This window comes from Simochromis diagramma, unplaced genomic scaffold (genome assembly GCF_900408965.1).
Source record: "Simochromis diagramma unplaced genomic scaffold, fSimDia1.1 OVJJ01000355.1, whole genome shotgun sequence".
Taxonomy (NCBI): Eukaryota; Metazoa; Chordata; class Actinopteri; order Cichliformes; family Cichlidae; genus Simochromis; species Simochromis diagramma.
The window spans coordinates 1,598,105-1,614,802 of record NW_024387174.1 but is presented as its reverse complement, the minus strand read 5'-3'; the positions used below and the strand labels follow the sequence as shown (position 1 = coordinate 1,614,802).

The 16,698-nt window shown below is 42.9% G+C and overlaps 1 protein-coding gene across 2 annotated transcripts in view; it reads left to right on the top strand.

Annotated features, from left to right (window-relative positions):
• Nucleotides 1-16,698, top strand: part of adcy8 (adenylate cyclase 8 (brain)) — a 124,855-nt gene that overhangs the window by 26,788 nt on the left and 81,369 nt on the right. For both annotated transcript variants that reach the window (XM_040049308.1, XM_040049309.1), the window contains exon 2: nucleotides 16,527-16,676. In XM_040049308.1, the coding sequence (XP_039905242.1) occupies nucleotides 16,527-16,676 (150 nt within the window). The remainder of the gene's footprint in view (nucleotides 1-16,526; nucleotides 16,677-16,698) is intronic.

Here is a 16,698-nt window from a genome sequence, read left to right as displayed (position 1 = left end):
GTATATATAACATATTAGTTTGGAGCCTGAGTAAATCATGTGATGAATTATTCCAAATGCGCATTGTGTGATCGAAACAACAGTTCTTTTTATGATTTTTAATATTGTCTCATAATCTACAGAAAGTCAGTAAAAAGAGCTGCAAACTGAAATAACCTAAATTTATTTACTTAACCCTGCAGAGGAGAAATTTCTCATCGGCAGTGTAGTGTGTGTGTGTGTGTGTGTGTGTGTGTGTGTGTGGATGCTGGTAGGAGGAAACGTCTGCAAGAAATAAAGGTCAAACAAAACTCCTGCCAGATGGAGCGAGGAGAGAGCGAGCACACCCGGCCCTCAGATGTATTAATGAGTGAAGTGAGCTGAAGAAAACATACACATGAGGACCAAACAGAGTGGGAGGGGCCATCACAATATTGGATTAGAGAGAAAGCCCCCCCCCTCTCAATACACACAGGCATACTGTTTAAAAGAGGCTTTTATTTCACCTCAGAAATCCAAAATACACAGAAATAAAAAATAAGCTAGTTTAAGAAATAAGTGGGTCTAAAAAAAAGAGGTCAACCAGACTAAATTCCACTCAACAAGTTGACCTGTGAGCTTAAAAAGCTGTTATAAATGCAACAGAGAGAACGGTTCAGGGATAATGCTTCACTCAGTGCAACGAACGCCGTTTCCCTCCACGCCGTCGCAGCAGATGCTTCGGTCTACTTGTTGAGGCCTCTGTATTTCAGCCAGCTCCGCTCTCATGTTTAAGACACCCATCCGCCGGGCGAGTCCTTCCCGATTAATAACCAAATGTGAGTGCCATCATTTAGAGCATTTAGTGTTGTACAAATGAAACAAAGTTCTTAAGATTTCCCCCTTTTTCATCAGGTGTCGTCCTTATGAGGAAATGAGTTAAACCTGCGTGTGTGATTGATGTGATGAAACCACCAAACTGGTATTTCAGTTGTGCGTCTGCAGTTACACCCCGAGGGATCCAGACGTTCCCTATGAACAAACACTTGGTGACACTGGGGAGGAAAAACTCCCCTTTAACAGGAAAGAGGACAGAGGGAAAGAGGGATGTTTGAGAGGGGAAATATCTTATTATGGTTTGGGTCTCTATTTAAATACAACATCATTATTTGAATAATATAGAAAATATCTAATTGATGTCTAAGATTGATGTTTATTTGTTTTTTTTGTTGTAACCACATTCGTGCGCCAACCAGCCGACCTCTCGCACGTGCTTCCTTCCCGCTTTCACTCGGATTGTCACAGCTCCCAAGAAGTGTGACAGTTGTCTCTGCTCAGTGACACCACATATTGCCATGGTAATGAGTCACATATAGGTCACACGTCACGGGACTCGTATTTGGAGCGCAGGCCCGTGTGGTTTAGGATGGAGTGGACTAAAAGTGGCTGAGAGCGGCGTTTTGACGAACGGAAACGTTGCGCCCGTTTCACGATGCCTTCCTGCGTCGGGACGGTCTGAGCTGCTCTTTGATGTCAGTGAGAGAGTCTGAGGACAGCATGAAGGCTGACAGCCTTTATTGTCTTTCCCAGGAGTTAGCGTTACCTCGTGGTTTCATATATATTTTGTTCTGCTTGAATTTAATCAGCCCCTCTGTGGCTCAGCTTGAACAGCAGTGAAAATGAGCACGCGGCTCTATCACGCCGTGTTACACAAAGGGGACGTCCGCCTACTTAATTTTTGTGACTGCGCAGACTCGTCTGCAGGAAATTTACATTTTCATTACACTTCAAGCAGACTTCAAAGGAAATACAACAGGAATGTGACCCAGCCATGGCTGCCTGTGTCCGTGTCTGCAGCAGAATATGATCAAGTGAACCTGTTCTGTTCAGCGGGCTGTTTGGGTTCATGACATCATACAGAGCCTTTTCTACAGAGTCATTTTTCAAATTATTTTCTCTCCCTCTAAATCACCAGCTTCTAACAAAACGGACCCTGGATCTGTCATAATAACCAGTCCTGACCATTAAAGTTCAAGATCCCAGCCCTGCTATGCAAAATAAGACTGTATAATAGAAATGTGAGATATAGATGTTTTGATAATTGCTGCTAATAAACAAAATATGTATGATTTAGTCACAAAAATCTGTTTTTCAGAACCTGCTGCTCGGGCTGTAACAGCAGATACTTCGGTGAGGTTTCCCACTTGGCAGCAGAGTCAATACGAGAACTCTGCTAGAATAAAAACCCTCAGACTCTCTGACTGAATCATCTCACGATCATTTTCTAATTTGTGAAACATGATGCTGGCACCACTTGTGATCTGTGCAGGGCCCAATATTCACTTATGTCAAACAGGCCCTTTGAGCAGCGTGTCTGGCAGTCATGTTATTAAATGAATGGGGAGCAACTGTTAACTTTAATTTCAGTGGTGGCTCTCACACTAAACCCATGTTAGTCTTTGCTACACATCCTCACCACTATGTGTGGGAGATGCAGCCCCCCCCCCAAAAAAAACCCATCAAAAACCCCAAAAGAACAACGATTCCCTTATTTTCCATCCATCTTCATCCGCTTTATCCGAGGCCGGGTCGCGGGGGCAGCAGCCTAAGCAAAGAGGCCCAGACCTCCCTCTCCCCAGCCACCTCCTCCAGCTTATCCGGGGGAATACCAAGGCGTTCCCAGGCCAGCAGAGATATAATCTCTCCAGCGTGTCCTGGGTCTGCCCCGGGGCCTCCTCCTGGTGGGACATGCCTGGAACACCTCACCCAGGAGGCGCCCAGGGGGCATCCTTGTCAGATGCCCGAACCACCTCAACTGGCTCCTTTCGATGTGGAGCTGCTCTGAGCCCCTCCCGGATGGCCAAACTTCTCACCCTATCTCTAAGGGAGAGGCCAGCCACCCTTCGGAGGAAGCTCATTTCTGCCCTTATTTTCCAATTTCCTTAATTTATTACATCTACTTTGATGTTTGAACACACCTGTTCTTGACCAGACAATGAAAAACAAGGCGCCGCCATCGTTAATCACCTGTGATTAGGGCTGTTTATGACCAAAATCTCATATCCCGATATAAGACATCTATCGTATGATAACGATATAAATCACAAAAATTTTACATTTTCCGTAAATTCTGTGAATCTCGGGCAGCTCGACTTGCGTGAAGTGTTTCCAGCTGGGCGTCATGTAGCTGGAGTCGAGTGTTTTAACCGATGCATGAAGCTATACATTTTTAGACATAAGTTGTAACGGCCGCCGTTTTCTTTGTGAGTATTTATTACACGGCGTGCTGCGGGGAGAAGCCAGTTCTAACGTTTGAGTCTAAGGTTTATTTTTTAGCACCTGACGGCTCTTTTTTGCTTCTCATCCGTAAACACTCTGCATCTTTCACGTGATTCGGTTTAATTTAAAAGGTCTCAACAGGATCTTGAGCTTTATTCTGAAAGGTTTATGTGGAAAATAAACAAGCGGACACGCGATGGTTTTACCGTTGTTGTTGCTAACGGCGGCGCATAAAAACAGGCGCTTGTCCGTCGGTATTGTGGTTATATTGAATATAAGAGAGAACTTTAAGAAATTAATATAGCCACTACAGTGACCATCAAAACGATGAAAAAATATTGCCGTAAGCAGTTTATTTTGCGACACCACGAAACAAACGATAGAGTAAAATGATCTGAATCTTGTGCTTTCAGTGATACGATCGTGGTGTTTTGGGGCTATAACAATGTTTATGGAGGTCTGCAGGAGATTCCCTGACTGCTTGTCGGTCCTCCTGTGCTGCTCCATTTACAAAATCCTGGAGACGCTCCTGCTGTTCTGGCTCATTGTTCTCCTGACTGGTACTTTGGGGGCACGACAAACTCAGACTTTGTAATTCTCTTGCAAAATTTCTGTTGATGATCTTTTGAATCTGTGTCTATTTTAGACAAAGGTAGAAGTTAAAATAAGCAAAGTTTTGGAAACAGATGAAATTTTTAATAAGCCAACACCGATGATTATAAAACGATTGCTCTGGGAGCTTTTTCGTAGATTGGCTGGAAATCTCCTTGTTTGATTCTGCTAATTACTGAATCTCGTGCTGTGCAAAGCTTGCAGCAGCACCCTTCATCTCTTCGATGATGTTGAAATCAGGTTCTTCGAGTGAGCAGAGGTTTAATTAAACTAAAGCCGCCGTGCCCAGACGTATTTGCATCGCTGGAATAGATGCTGAACGTTTGTCCACTGAACAAATACACAAAGCTGTAGTTTTGTTTTTCTACAAATTTCTGTGCAAACATCAGATGCCGATGAACTGAGGCCGACCTAAACACGTCATATTTCAGATGTAATATCTTTTGACAGGCCTGTGTTGACTGGAGTATGTTCATCATGTCTGCAGAGATCTGCGGATCTGAGTTAATCGTTCGCTGTCCTCTTCCACACGTCTGAGCTGCAGAATAAATCCCTTCATTTGGCTGAGGGGTGCTCTCTGCACAGACCGCCGCCGGCTGCAGGGGGTTTAGCTCGGCCGCTCTCAGCCGCCTGCTCCTCTCGCATGTTTTCATACAGCTGTCATCAGATACTAAAAGCAGGTTAAACCGAGGCCTCGACACCTTGTAAATCTGCCTGTGCTGTCGTGACGTCTTCCTCTGGTATCCGTAAGTCTCCACCGTGAATGTAAAATGAGAAGGCCAGCTGCTGAGCAGGAATGTAATTGATAGCTCTGAAATATTGATACGGGGTGGGTGTTTGTGTTTCGCCTCGTGGCAGATCTGGCAGTCTGCCCGCTCCCTCGTCTCGTTGGGTTAAACATCAGTGCTTACTGATTATCCTGCTGATGTGACAAGCTCACACGTTCCCACGCTCATCCTCACCTCACTTCTTCCCTCAGCACGTCACAGATGTACATTTTTGTCTCGTTCTCGGCAGCGTGCGTGTCTTTGTTTGGTCTGTTTTTTGATCTTGGGTCATTATAAACTGTCTATGCAGAGTCATCCATGGATTGCAATAATGCCTGACTCCACTGTAGAAAGAAGGAACGGCATCTTAACAGTTAAGACACAGTTTTTTAGCATTAGCCTTTATCTTCTTGTCTGCTTCTTGTAGTGTTGCTGTGTTATATTTGTGTCGTATGCCAAGAAGCTTAGTAAAAAGACAACAGCACAATTCAGTTCACTTTCATTACATAACGCCTGCTGCCTCAAGGCGCTTTGTTTTGTAGGATAAAGAACATTGTAACAATCTGACGCCCCTTTTAAGCGAGCGCTTGGCGACAGTGGGAAGGAAAAACCAGGACCAGGACCAGGCTCGGGGAGGGGCGGCCTTCTGCCAAGAGAAAACAGCTCGTTTACAGTAACTGTTCATTAAAGTCTTATCAACAAGTGTTAAACCAAACTGAGTGAGGGTGCGAGAGAAGCCGACAGGGATGGCATCATCATCACTCACATCACCAAAGAGAAGCTGTTGGTGTCTACGGAGTGAAATGGCTTCAAACTGCTGATCCTTTACTATAGCTGTAGCTTTGCTACACATCCTCACTTCATCCTAAAATATAACAAAAAACCCAATGGCATTAAAAATAAATAAAAGGAAAAGTAACTACGTTTCACACAGGGCAGGTAAAACCGAAAAAGGACAAGACGAGTCGACACTTATATAGCTTTTGTTGCGCAAACACAACACAGTGATACTAAGAAGGAAAACTGACAGGAAACACAGCATCCACATTTCCATCACTGTCAGCGCTCTTGAACACAAACAGATGAAAACTGCTTCACATGGTGACCATGTGACACCTCCACACTTCTCCTTGGAGCACTGCTGCTAATGCACGGCATCATAGACACAGTTTCTCACACATAGTATTTGTTTTGGCATTTTGTCCCCAAAAGTGAGTGTTGGTCCCCACAAGCATAGCAGCATGGAAGTATAGGAGAGCAGCAGGACAGCCCTGCCTGCCATGAACGCTGCAGCCTGCTGTAAGAGGTGAACAGAGGCGTATTGGATCATAATATTTTCCTCGTTCTTTTTCACAGTTTTTCTTGAGGCCTATAAGACTACGAAATTGTCAATCTGTTTTTATATTTGTAAAATTACTCACTGCTTTTCAGTCACAAACACACAGCCAGGGGGAAAGTGAAGGAGAGGAGATCAACTAGAGCAAATGTACAGTTTCATTAAGCTCTCGTTTAAAGTCACAGCAACAGACTGAAATGCACTCCGTCTGTTTTCTCTCTTTTGATGACTTGAAGATTAGTGAAGCTGCACAACACATGCATATTCATTTCCTGAACTCGTGTTGTGTGCACACATGCACGTAGCCTTGCACATCCATATTCCGGGTGCTGGTTTTATACACACACGGACGTGAAAACAGGCAGATTTACTTGTAGACAATCCTCTTATTTTGGAAGTTCCATCACTTTTATCCAGCTGCCCCCATTCCTTATGGTTTTCCATTTCCCTAAAGCAAGGGTGGGGAACTCCAGGCCTCAAGCGCCGGTGTCCTGCAGGTCTTAGATGTGTTCTTGATCCAACATTGATTTAAATGGCTAAATTACCTCCTCAACATCTCTTGAAGTTCTCCAGAGGTTTTGCCAAAGGTTTCTTCCTGTTAAAAGGGAGTGTTCATAGAAGGTCATATGATTGTTGGGTTTTTCTCTGTATGTATCATTGTAGGGTCTACCTTACAATATAAAGCACCTTGAGGAGACTGTTGTTGTGATGTTTGGTGCTGTATAAAAAACAATTGGATTGAATTCAGGTGTGTTGACCCAGGGTGATATCTAAAGCCTGCAGGACACCGGCCCTTGAGGCCTGGAGTTCACCTCTGCCCTAAAGGCTGACCAGGTTACAGTGTTCCTCAGTGTCTCTCAGCTGGCCCTCCAGGGAGTCTCTTGTCCCAAAGCTGGATGGACTCGCTTTAACCAAAGCCAATTCCTGTGCACCACACGGGTGCAGACGAGAACGAGGACTGTCGTTGCCAGCTGCGGTCCATGAAGGTAGAGTTTAAGACCATTGGCGGAGAAACAGCTGATTTAAATTGCTCGGTTATTTATTTGCCAGTAAATAAAAGATCACAAATAAAACCACATGGACTGAACTGAAAGGCGAGCTCCCAGATCGGACGCCTGTCACAGACATGAGCGGGCCGGTCAAAGACACAGATATGTGTGTTTATTTGTCACGGTGCACGGTCCTTCTCACGGTTAAATCAAATTGAAGACATTATGTTAATTATTACTAATATTAACCCTGCCTGATTATTTTCCATGTAGCTGTTTATAAGCAGCGCCTCTTCCCGGCCCAGCGCTCCTAATGAGGTCTTGTTAAAAACATCCACATCACTGGCATTTCCCTTTAATGAGTGCACCGGCGGTTTCCATGCTGATGCCCTTTATGGCAAACCGGCGCTGCTCTTTTCCAAAACAACATGGATGCCGCCACAGCTGCCGCAGCTTACGGGGGTTTTAATTTTTGTCTCCGTGGGAGGAGCAGAGGCCTTCGGGGGGGGGCCGAGCAAGAAATTGAATCAATGCTGAGAGCGTCCTGGGAGAGATTCACAATAACGCACAGTAACACACCGTAATGCTCTGTGAGATACAGTGATAAGCCTCGGGGGAGAAGACTGGCAGAAGGATGGCGCTGCATGTGTGTGTGTGTCGCTTAAAGGAAAAAAGCCTTTGATACTCCTACATGTTTTCAGTTTTTAATGTGAAAGTGCCTACAGGAGGTTTTTTCCACACAGGGTTTCCTGCTGCAGTATTTGAAGCGGAGGCGGGTCGAATCAACTGAATTAATGACGAGAAATTTATACAAGTTTTAGCGAATGCAAGCTTAAAGGCTCCTTTTTCCTTAAATGTGGGAGCGTTGGTTTTCTTGGATGCTTGAGCTTCGTTGTGCAGAATGGTGTGCAGCATGTTAAAGCTGCTGAAGATGGAAAGATTCTAGACATTTAAGGCGGTTTGTGATGATGATCAGGTGGGAAGTCAGTGCTGGTCAACTTATATAAGCGGAGATTTGGAGACCTGAAGTCAGAAAGCACTGAGGTGGATCTGAATTGAAGCCAGAGACAGCTTCACATCCTGTGTTCTGTATTGTTTTAATGATAGACTCAGAGTGTCATTTAAAGAATATTAACAAGGTAAATCATAAATGAACCTGTTATTACGGGGCAGTATATACATGTTCCCTGATACTGAGCGTAGATTTTTAATAGTGATATTAAGGTATTTTAAGGACTTTTAAGGAGTCTAAGTTAGGCTACTGTTAACATCATGTATTTTTACATATAAAACAAGTTACTAAAGCTGTAAAGAAGCCTTCAAAATGGTAAAAAAGTCAGAATAGAACCAGGGGAATATATTTCACCCGTTTCTTTTAGTGCATTTTCTTTAACTTGTTCTTTGTGCTGGAAGTGAACGAGAACAACAGCTCTCCGTCATGGTGGTGGAGCTGCACGTGTGCTCCTTTTGTGTGACACAGTGCGGTGCTACATTAGCGCCTCCTCCCATCACAGCAACCAGTCCTGAAGTCTTTACTGGTGCAAACCCTGAAGCTTCAGAGTTTGACACTAAACTTTGAAGCTCGTCCAGCACACTCAGACTCTTACTTACTTGCTTACAAAGCTCGAGGCAGCTAGTTAAGAGTACAGTACAATGTTTATGTTGTTACCCCTTAATCCTAAAAGGCTGATGCGATGTTGTCATCGCCTGCTGGGCTTGGCCGGGCGGGTGAGTGGCTAGTTGGCATGGAGACCCAAGTTTATGAATGCACTAACTCAAGAATGGTTTCAAATCGCAGTTACTTTGACATTAAGGTCAAAGGTCAAGATTTCTGATAATTTTGTGAATGTGTTAACTCTGGAATGAGACGATGTAGGAGTTTAGGAGGCTGAGGGGGGGCACCAGTGGCAGTCACCGGTATATTTGAAATGTAGTTTCTGGGAATTTACCATTATTCTTTTAAATGGAGATATTATCTGAATTTCAGGAGCGGGACCACACCTCATTCACGCCCCTTCCAGCCTCAGGCTATATATGCCCTCTTCACCAATACCTGCTGTTCCTTTTATTCACTTCTCGTTAGTACATTAGTACACCTTCATTCCTCATTGCTCATCGTAACTGAGGATGTGGTCCCAGATAGTGACACGTGTTGCTCTGTTTGACCACAGCCTCTCTTACGTTTTAAACAGATCCTTGTTTTAGGTGAAACGTACTTCTGACTGTCCTTCGGGTCTTTTCCGAGCTCACTCTGGGCCGGTTTTCCTCTATTTTTGTTCAAGATCAGATTCAGATCAGATCCTTTGCTTTGTTGGATTTAAATTTGATATTGGCGGGGTTGGCAGGGTAATGACCGACTTGGATATTTACATTCACACATTTGTTTGGTCTAGAAAGGTTCAGGGCTGTAGTGCTAATGTGAAAACCACATCAGCCTCAGTTAACTAAATGACAGTAATTATTCAGTGTATATATTATCCAAGGAGGTTAAATGGATGCCAGACATTATTTATTTGGGAATTTACAGTATTCTGCACCACCTCCTCCTTCTGCCAGGCTCTCGTCTCTGTTAACACCAATCCATCCAGATCAATCCAGACGGATGGAGAGGATTTCGGGCAGTTGGGAAAAGCACCCTTATGAAATGTCAACTTGCTCTCTGCAAAGCAACCCTGCTGTGAAAAGCACCAGAAATCAGAAAATCCCCTCTTCATGCTCCATTTTTTCCTCTTGAAATGTGCTCTCACTGCAGCAATTTCACTGCAGAGGAAAACAGCGGCAGAGCACTTCTCTCCGCGACAGAGGACACCGAACTGTCTTTTTGAGGTTTTTATCATCTGTGACACAATTCTGCCTCAAGTGTGGGAGCAAAAGCTCTCAGTCTTTTATTTTTGAAAAAGACAGACAGGCGGGGAGCAATGAAACGGTTTTAAAGCTTTTTGATCACTTTGATTTACAGCGTGCTTTGTGTCAATGAGACTCATCTAAGCTGGAAAGAAAGCATTTAAATGTGGTGTTGTTCAGATTCCTTTCTCGTTGACCTTCTTCTTCATCTTCCTCTTCTGTCACTGCAACGCTTCTTCACTATGTGCATGTATCTGCAGCTCCACATTCAGCACCCTGTGTCTAATATATCCACTATCAGGTGGGGTGCAGTGGGAGGAGACAAGTGTGGGGTGATCTGTGGCAGAAAGATATCAACAGGAGGGAAAGGGAAAGGCTTAAAGGGTGGTAGTGAGACGTGCTGTGATGTATGATTTAGAGACGATGGCACTGATAAAAGGACAAGAGGCTGAGCTGCAGATGTCATGATTTTCATTGAGAATAACCAGAATGGACGAGATTAGACATCAGAGGTAGGGGTGGGCCGGTGGGATAAACGGTATACGGTAGAAATGATATAAATTTGGCCAACGCTAGAGATTTTGACTATACCGTCCTACCGCGATAGCGCATGTTGATGGTGTCATCAAACTGCGCCTGTTTTGGTCGAAAGCATGGCAGCGGCTGCAAGCATGGAGCTTACAGGTGGGAGGGAGGAGGAGGTGCTCATAAAGAAGACCGGTGCGACGTCGGTCACATGGACCTGGTTTGGGTTTAAGCAGTCGGATGTTGAGCAGAAAAATATCATCTGCATATTATGCCGGTGTTCTGGGAATCTATCCTACCTCACAAACCATCCTACCCGTTGTTTATGCACATATGCTGCGCATGCGGGTAACTACAGAGCCCCGCATGGGACATGGGAGAAAAAAATTACGATGAACTTTTGCGAGATCTCGCAAAACTAATTCGGGATCTCGCAAAACGTTTGCAAGATCTCGCAAAAGTTGAATTCCAACAATGGCGGCAGCTACTTAGTTGTAATATTACTCTTTCTGGGTCACAAAATAAACTTTTAAGATATTTTGAGGCGTGAATGTAGTTGTGTAAACGTCAAATATCTGCTCGGTTTACAAGACATCACATATTTGCAAAAGTGCTGCGACGTTTTCGGAGATCTGACACCCACCATGTCGAAGCTAACGTGAGGTCGAGACCTACTACAGCCGGGAGGAACATCGCTCTCCCGGCACATCGTGCCTCGACCTCCTGGTTGGCTTCGAGCTGGTGGCCTCCGAAGAATGCAGCTAAAAGTTTTGCGAGATCCCGAGTTTGTTTTGCAAGATCTCGCAAAAGTCCATCTTAATTGTTTTTTTTCTCCCATGTCCCTTGCGGGGCTCCGTAGGTAACAAAATCCCCAAATTTAAATCATTTTTTTAACCCATTGTGAATATTTCTTATGGTTATGTTAGGATTTGTATTAGTCACAAGTCGCCGTCAAATTATAATACGGGTAGGACGATTTGCCGAAGTTGGACCAGTTTCTCAGACAGTAATAGTGAAGAGAGGATATACAAGTAATTTGTTTTATCACCTTTAAACGGAGCACCTTTTTGGAACACGAGGAAAGCCAAAAACTGCGCTTTCCACAAACACCCATTCAGTCAAATGGAAAGAAAAAAGTGGCCCTGCACACCAGCAGACTGATATTTTCCAAGCCTTTTCCAAAGGCACTGAGAAAACGAATCAGCGGTGGATATCACAAATGCCATTACCGTGTAGTTGTGGTGCCGTTTCTTAGAGTGGAGAAAAGCGGCTTTAACGATGTGATTAAGACACTCGATCCATGTTGCGAGGTACCTGGCTGCGAACATTTTAGCTGAACTGAAACGCCCAAAGTAAAATTTATTTTAAAAAAAGTTTTGCACAATAAATGTTCTTAAAATTCATTCTGTACTTTTTTGAAGTGTGTTTATTCTTCTGCAATGTATCTGGTATGTGAGGGACAGCTCAGGTTAAATGATTTGGAGTCAAAGTCAGAGAGCCCGAGATGGTTTGGACAATTGCAGAGGAGGGACGGTGGTTATGTTGGACAAAGGACGTGGAGGATGGAGCAGCCAGGCAGGAGGAAGAGAGAAAGACCTCAGAGGAGGTTCGTGGATGTAGTGAAGGAGGACACCGAGGGTTGGAGTGACAGACGAGCATACTGGAGGAAGGGTGAACGTGATGCAGATGGTCCGCTGTGGTCCTAAAGGGAGCTGACAAAAGAAGAAGAAGATCTGTTAATAAATTAAAGAAGTAAAGGCATCTGTGTTGGTGGACTACACACACTATACATCACATAAACACAAACCTTAGACGACCTCGAGACTGCACAAGAAGCTGGAACCATGCTAACCCTGAAAGGTCGAAGTCATCGCTGATGTTATTGGAATACGTCATTTTGATTATTTTTGAAGAGTCTTTCCAGTCAGGTGACAAAAACAATAATCACAGTGACACACAACAAAGAATCTTTTAATGTCGGGGTCATCCCGATGATGACCTCAGAGGGCTAAAACCTGTATAGACCGTAGACTATATAGAGAAAAATGTGCCTGCATGATGATGACCTCAGTAAACACGTTCCTGATGATTTACATGTACAGCATGTTTCCATAGTCTAAATCATGTTAAAGCAGATCATAAACCAGGCTAAGGCCTTATGGTGGATGTCTGCCAGCCTCTCAGTCCGATCCAGCCCTGATTTAAAACATCAAAAAACAAAAAAACCCAAAAACTAAATGGCAACAGGCCTCGAAACATATTGTCATTTTCTACATACAGTCCATTATTACGTTATCCTGGAGTTCTGGGCCTTGGAGATGTACCACTTTTTCCAGTTGGTAATTTGTCTGAAGATGTTAAAAGGCACAAATCTCATCAACCTGGCTAATAATATTGATTTATGGATCAGCGGTGTTATCAGTATCCTGCAGGTACTCTACATGGTAATCTTTGTGTGAGGAAATAGAAGCCGTCCTGTGTGACCTTTATAGAGATACTGTAGAGGGTAGCAGATGCTCGAGTCCTGTCCAGACTTGCCCGTGACTATAATTACTCCCCATGTACACAAACCCTCTGAGAGTACAACAAATAAACACTGTGTCATCCAACTGAAGTATGATAAAAAAAAAACAGTTCAGGTAGAAATCCTTGTCCTGTTTGAAGAGCTGTTTGTGGAAGTCGGGTGAAAGCTGTGAAGGGTTTTCCTCTGTGAGTGTTTTTAACGCTTGCATCATGTGAAGCTCCAGCAGGTAGGAGGAAGCTGGTCAGGCGGCGGTGAAATCCCTCGTGCTGCTCAGGAACACGCTCGTGTTGCTTACTGTTACATCAGCCCGACGTCCGATGCTTTTAACGGGCCGAGCCCTACATCACTTTATGTGCTCACAGCTGATGAAAGCTTTCAGTGTTTATACTGTCATCTTTCACAGAAATTTCAAAGAAGACACTTGAGTTTAGTTTAAATGTTACACAGCTGCTCTCTGGATTCCTTTTTTTAATTTAGACTGTATTCAAGTCTGCCTTAACGGTAGATTCATTTGTTCAGCGAGTACGCTTTTTGTTTCCATAGTTAAATAAGTTTTTACAATGAAATTACTTCATAAATCTAAATTACAGTCACGCATAATATGAAATATGAAAATGTACAGTTTTGGCTCCCTTTCCAGTTACAGATCATCACATTTCTGTACTCAGAGTTGCTTGTCAAAGACTTACAGTGTTCTGAATTTCTGGATTGCTGTTGGGTGTCAGAGCAGAGTGCTTTAAAGTTTGCATGAATCAATATTTTTGTATCAGGATGGATCAAAGACTTTATGTAATGGACGAGAGTTCAGTTAGAGAAGCACGATCAGCTCTGCAGAACTCGTTAACCTTTCCCATTGAGAGAAGATTAACACAATTTCAAATGATTATTATTAATGCATCTCCTGCCAGTCCAAATCAGTTCTCTCTGCTGCCCCCAAGTGGCCAAAAATGAATAATTAGTGCTTTAAGCTGACGTAGGCGAGGATTCCTTCATAGCCAAATCAAGATACTGACTTATCTTGTTATGTAGCCCTAATAAAACATAGACATAACATAATATTTTACAAATCTTTCATTTGAATATGTATTTATATCTTAAACACATTTTATCCAAACATAGTCATGACGTAATTAATGTACATGTCAGACTGGCTTCATTGGTTTAACCTGCACTTAATCTAAAGCTCTTACAGTTCAGAGCTCAGAGTATTTAAAGTGTTTGAAAGAATACAAATGTCTCTGCGAAAACCTAATTTACTGATACATATTACATGTTTGAGTTTATTCTAATGGAACTATCAGTCCTTACAAGGTCTTCATAGACGGTGAATAGACATCGGTACATGTGAAGCAGGAGTTTGAATGTTCACTCATTCCAGAATTAATGTTTTGGCACCTTTCTTACCTGCTCAAGTACCAGACGGTCTGATTGCTGTTAAATAGATGTCATAGATCATTGACTTGTACTGGTGGTTGAAAGCTCTTTGGTGTGACAGATGATCAGTACCTGTCTGGGCTCACCTGACAAGTGACATATGGTTTAAAACACTAAAGATGGGGCCAGTGAAAGGGCTCAGCTCTTAATGGCTGACATCACTGTGGTTGTCACCAACTTTTACAGTAGTGGCTACAGATGAAGAGCGAAAGCTGCGTCTTTAAATCGATTTGTTTTATCAGTAAACATAGAAAGAAATCAGTCTGATTAAAGTTTGATCAGGTCTGATCTTCTGGTGTTGGGGCTAAACATCGGCTTTCTTTTAGAAATATATAATACTGCTGCTCTTGGACAAACTCTTGGACAAACGAGGCTTCTGTAGTTGTTTTTCAAGCCCCATAAAGAAAACCACGTCACACACCACAAAATCTAAAAAGTCATGTGAGCTGCAGCTTCCTTTAGTTTCTCTATTTTTGCTTCTGCTCCCTGTAAACAGAAATCATTTGTACACTGTGAGATAAAAGTTGCTTGAATGAGGGATCTCTGACAGACGAGTTATTGTGACTGAAAACTAAACCTGACAGCGCTCCTGCAGTTTTTCTGGACTTCCCCTCACTGATTTGATTTCTTGCCCATGACAGACGTCAGTGTGACGTCAAATCCCTTCAAACTCTGCAGCCTACAAGGCCTTTAAACCATCTCACCGTATGTGCCTCTCTCAGTTTATAACTGCATGAAGTCTCGATGCTGCTCCTGGGTCACATCCAGCTCTAATGGTAAAAATAAGTGACAGACTGTGTAACATATCACCACAAACATAAAGGGAGTTTGTGACAGTTTGCAGCACCGTCACGACTCTTCAGATTACACCACGGGGACTGCAGCGAGCAAACAATCCTTTCATCGTGTCACATCACCTCAGGCCATCATATTTTATTGAGTACTGTATATGCATCTTAAAGTACTCTGAGGTCATGGCGTCCTCTGTACAGCTCTTCATATAACTTTTTGCTAAAGTGATTTATTTAAAAAAAATGCATTTCAGATAAAGCTGTAAAATGCGTCTCAAAAAGAAAAATATGGACCTGCTGCAAAAAAAATCAAATAAGGTGCAAAAAAAGGGAAGTGAGCACAAGATAACCAAGTGGAGAAAAAGACACGGAACAGAAAAACCATAGAAAACCAACTCGATGCGACAGGGACGTCACAGTGTTACTGATTTACTTAAAGCTTTGATCTGAATTCATTTCATTGAGTTTGTCACTTTCCATGCAGTTCCACATGTTAGCCTTCAGTACCTGTGGACTCGTCAGGCTACGGTGGCACATTTGTAAAGGACCATTTTGTTCTGTGTGAAAATAATCTCATGTGACTTCCAGTGTGATGCCGGTAGGACCCCCTCCCCGATCGCACAGCTGGAGATCAGCAGGGTTCCTCTGTTGAATGTCGGCCTCCACCCCCCTCTCTCTCTCTCTCGTCTATATATTTCTAATTATTGTTACAATTAAAAAAATTTAATGGCAGATACCAATGTGCACAACTTCCTTTCAGTGATTTCTTTAGTCACAGTAATTAAAAGTCCCACGTGGTTAAATGTAACCGATCTACTGTGAGACGCATCAGTGATGACGTCACTTATTTCTACAGTCATACACTTTATTTATACTTGGCAGCCGACAGGTCTCGTTTATGAAACGTCCTCACTAATATTGGGATTGAAGTTTCTCCAGGAAAAACTTTTAATGATAAAGTTCTTCTAGTTGTTATTAAGGATTAGATTTTCTCGTTGCAATCTTTTTAATTTGCTTTTCAGCCTCTTATTTTTTAGATGAATAGGGCAAAAAGCTAAAGATTTTCCTCAACGTTGTTGTGTTGAATACAAAGATAATCGATATAAGATGATAGTTTGTATTTTGTGTTACAAACTGCTTTAAAGTCTGTTGTGATTTTTGACTTTTTGTTGCCTGATATTTGTTTTGCACTGATTTGAAAAGATGCTCTTTTTTTCTCTTTGATAAATGCTTGATGAAGATCTTACAAATTGAAATGTTTCTTTTCATAAATATTTTTAGAATTAAATATTTAGTTGGAGAAAAATATTGTGCAGATGTTTCCCCCTTTTCAGCCTAATTAATAAAGACATAAAACTGCCTCAGAATATTTGTAAATATAAACAAAGAAGCTTTGAATGTTGGTTCTTGCACTCCAAAATGTGTCAACAAGCAAATCTCCTAATCCTCTCTTTTTGTGTGTTCTAGATAGCAGCTCAGGCTGTGTTGTTCATGTGCATGAACACTGCTGGGATATTCATCAGTTACCTGTCTGACCGCGCTCAGCGTCAGGCCTTCCTCGAGACGCGGCGCTGCATCGAAGCTCGGCTGCGACTCGAGACAGAGAACCAGAGACAGGTGAGCCGCAGACAAGTTTTTG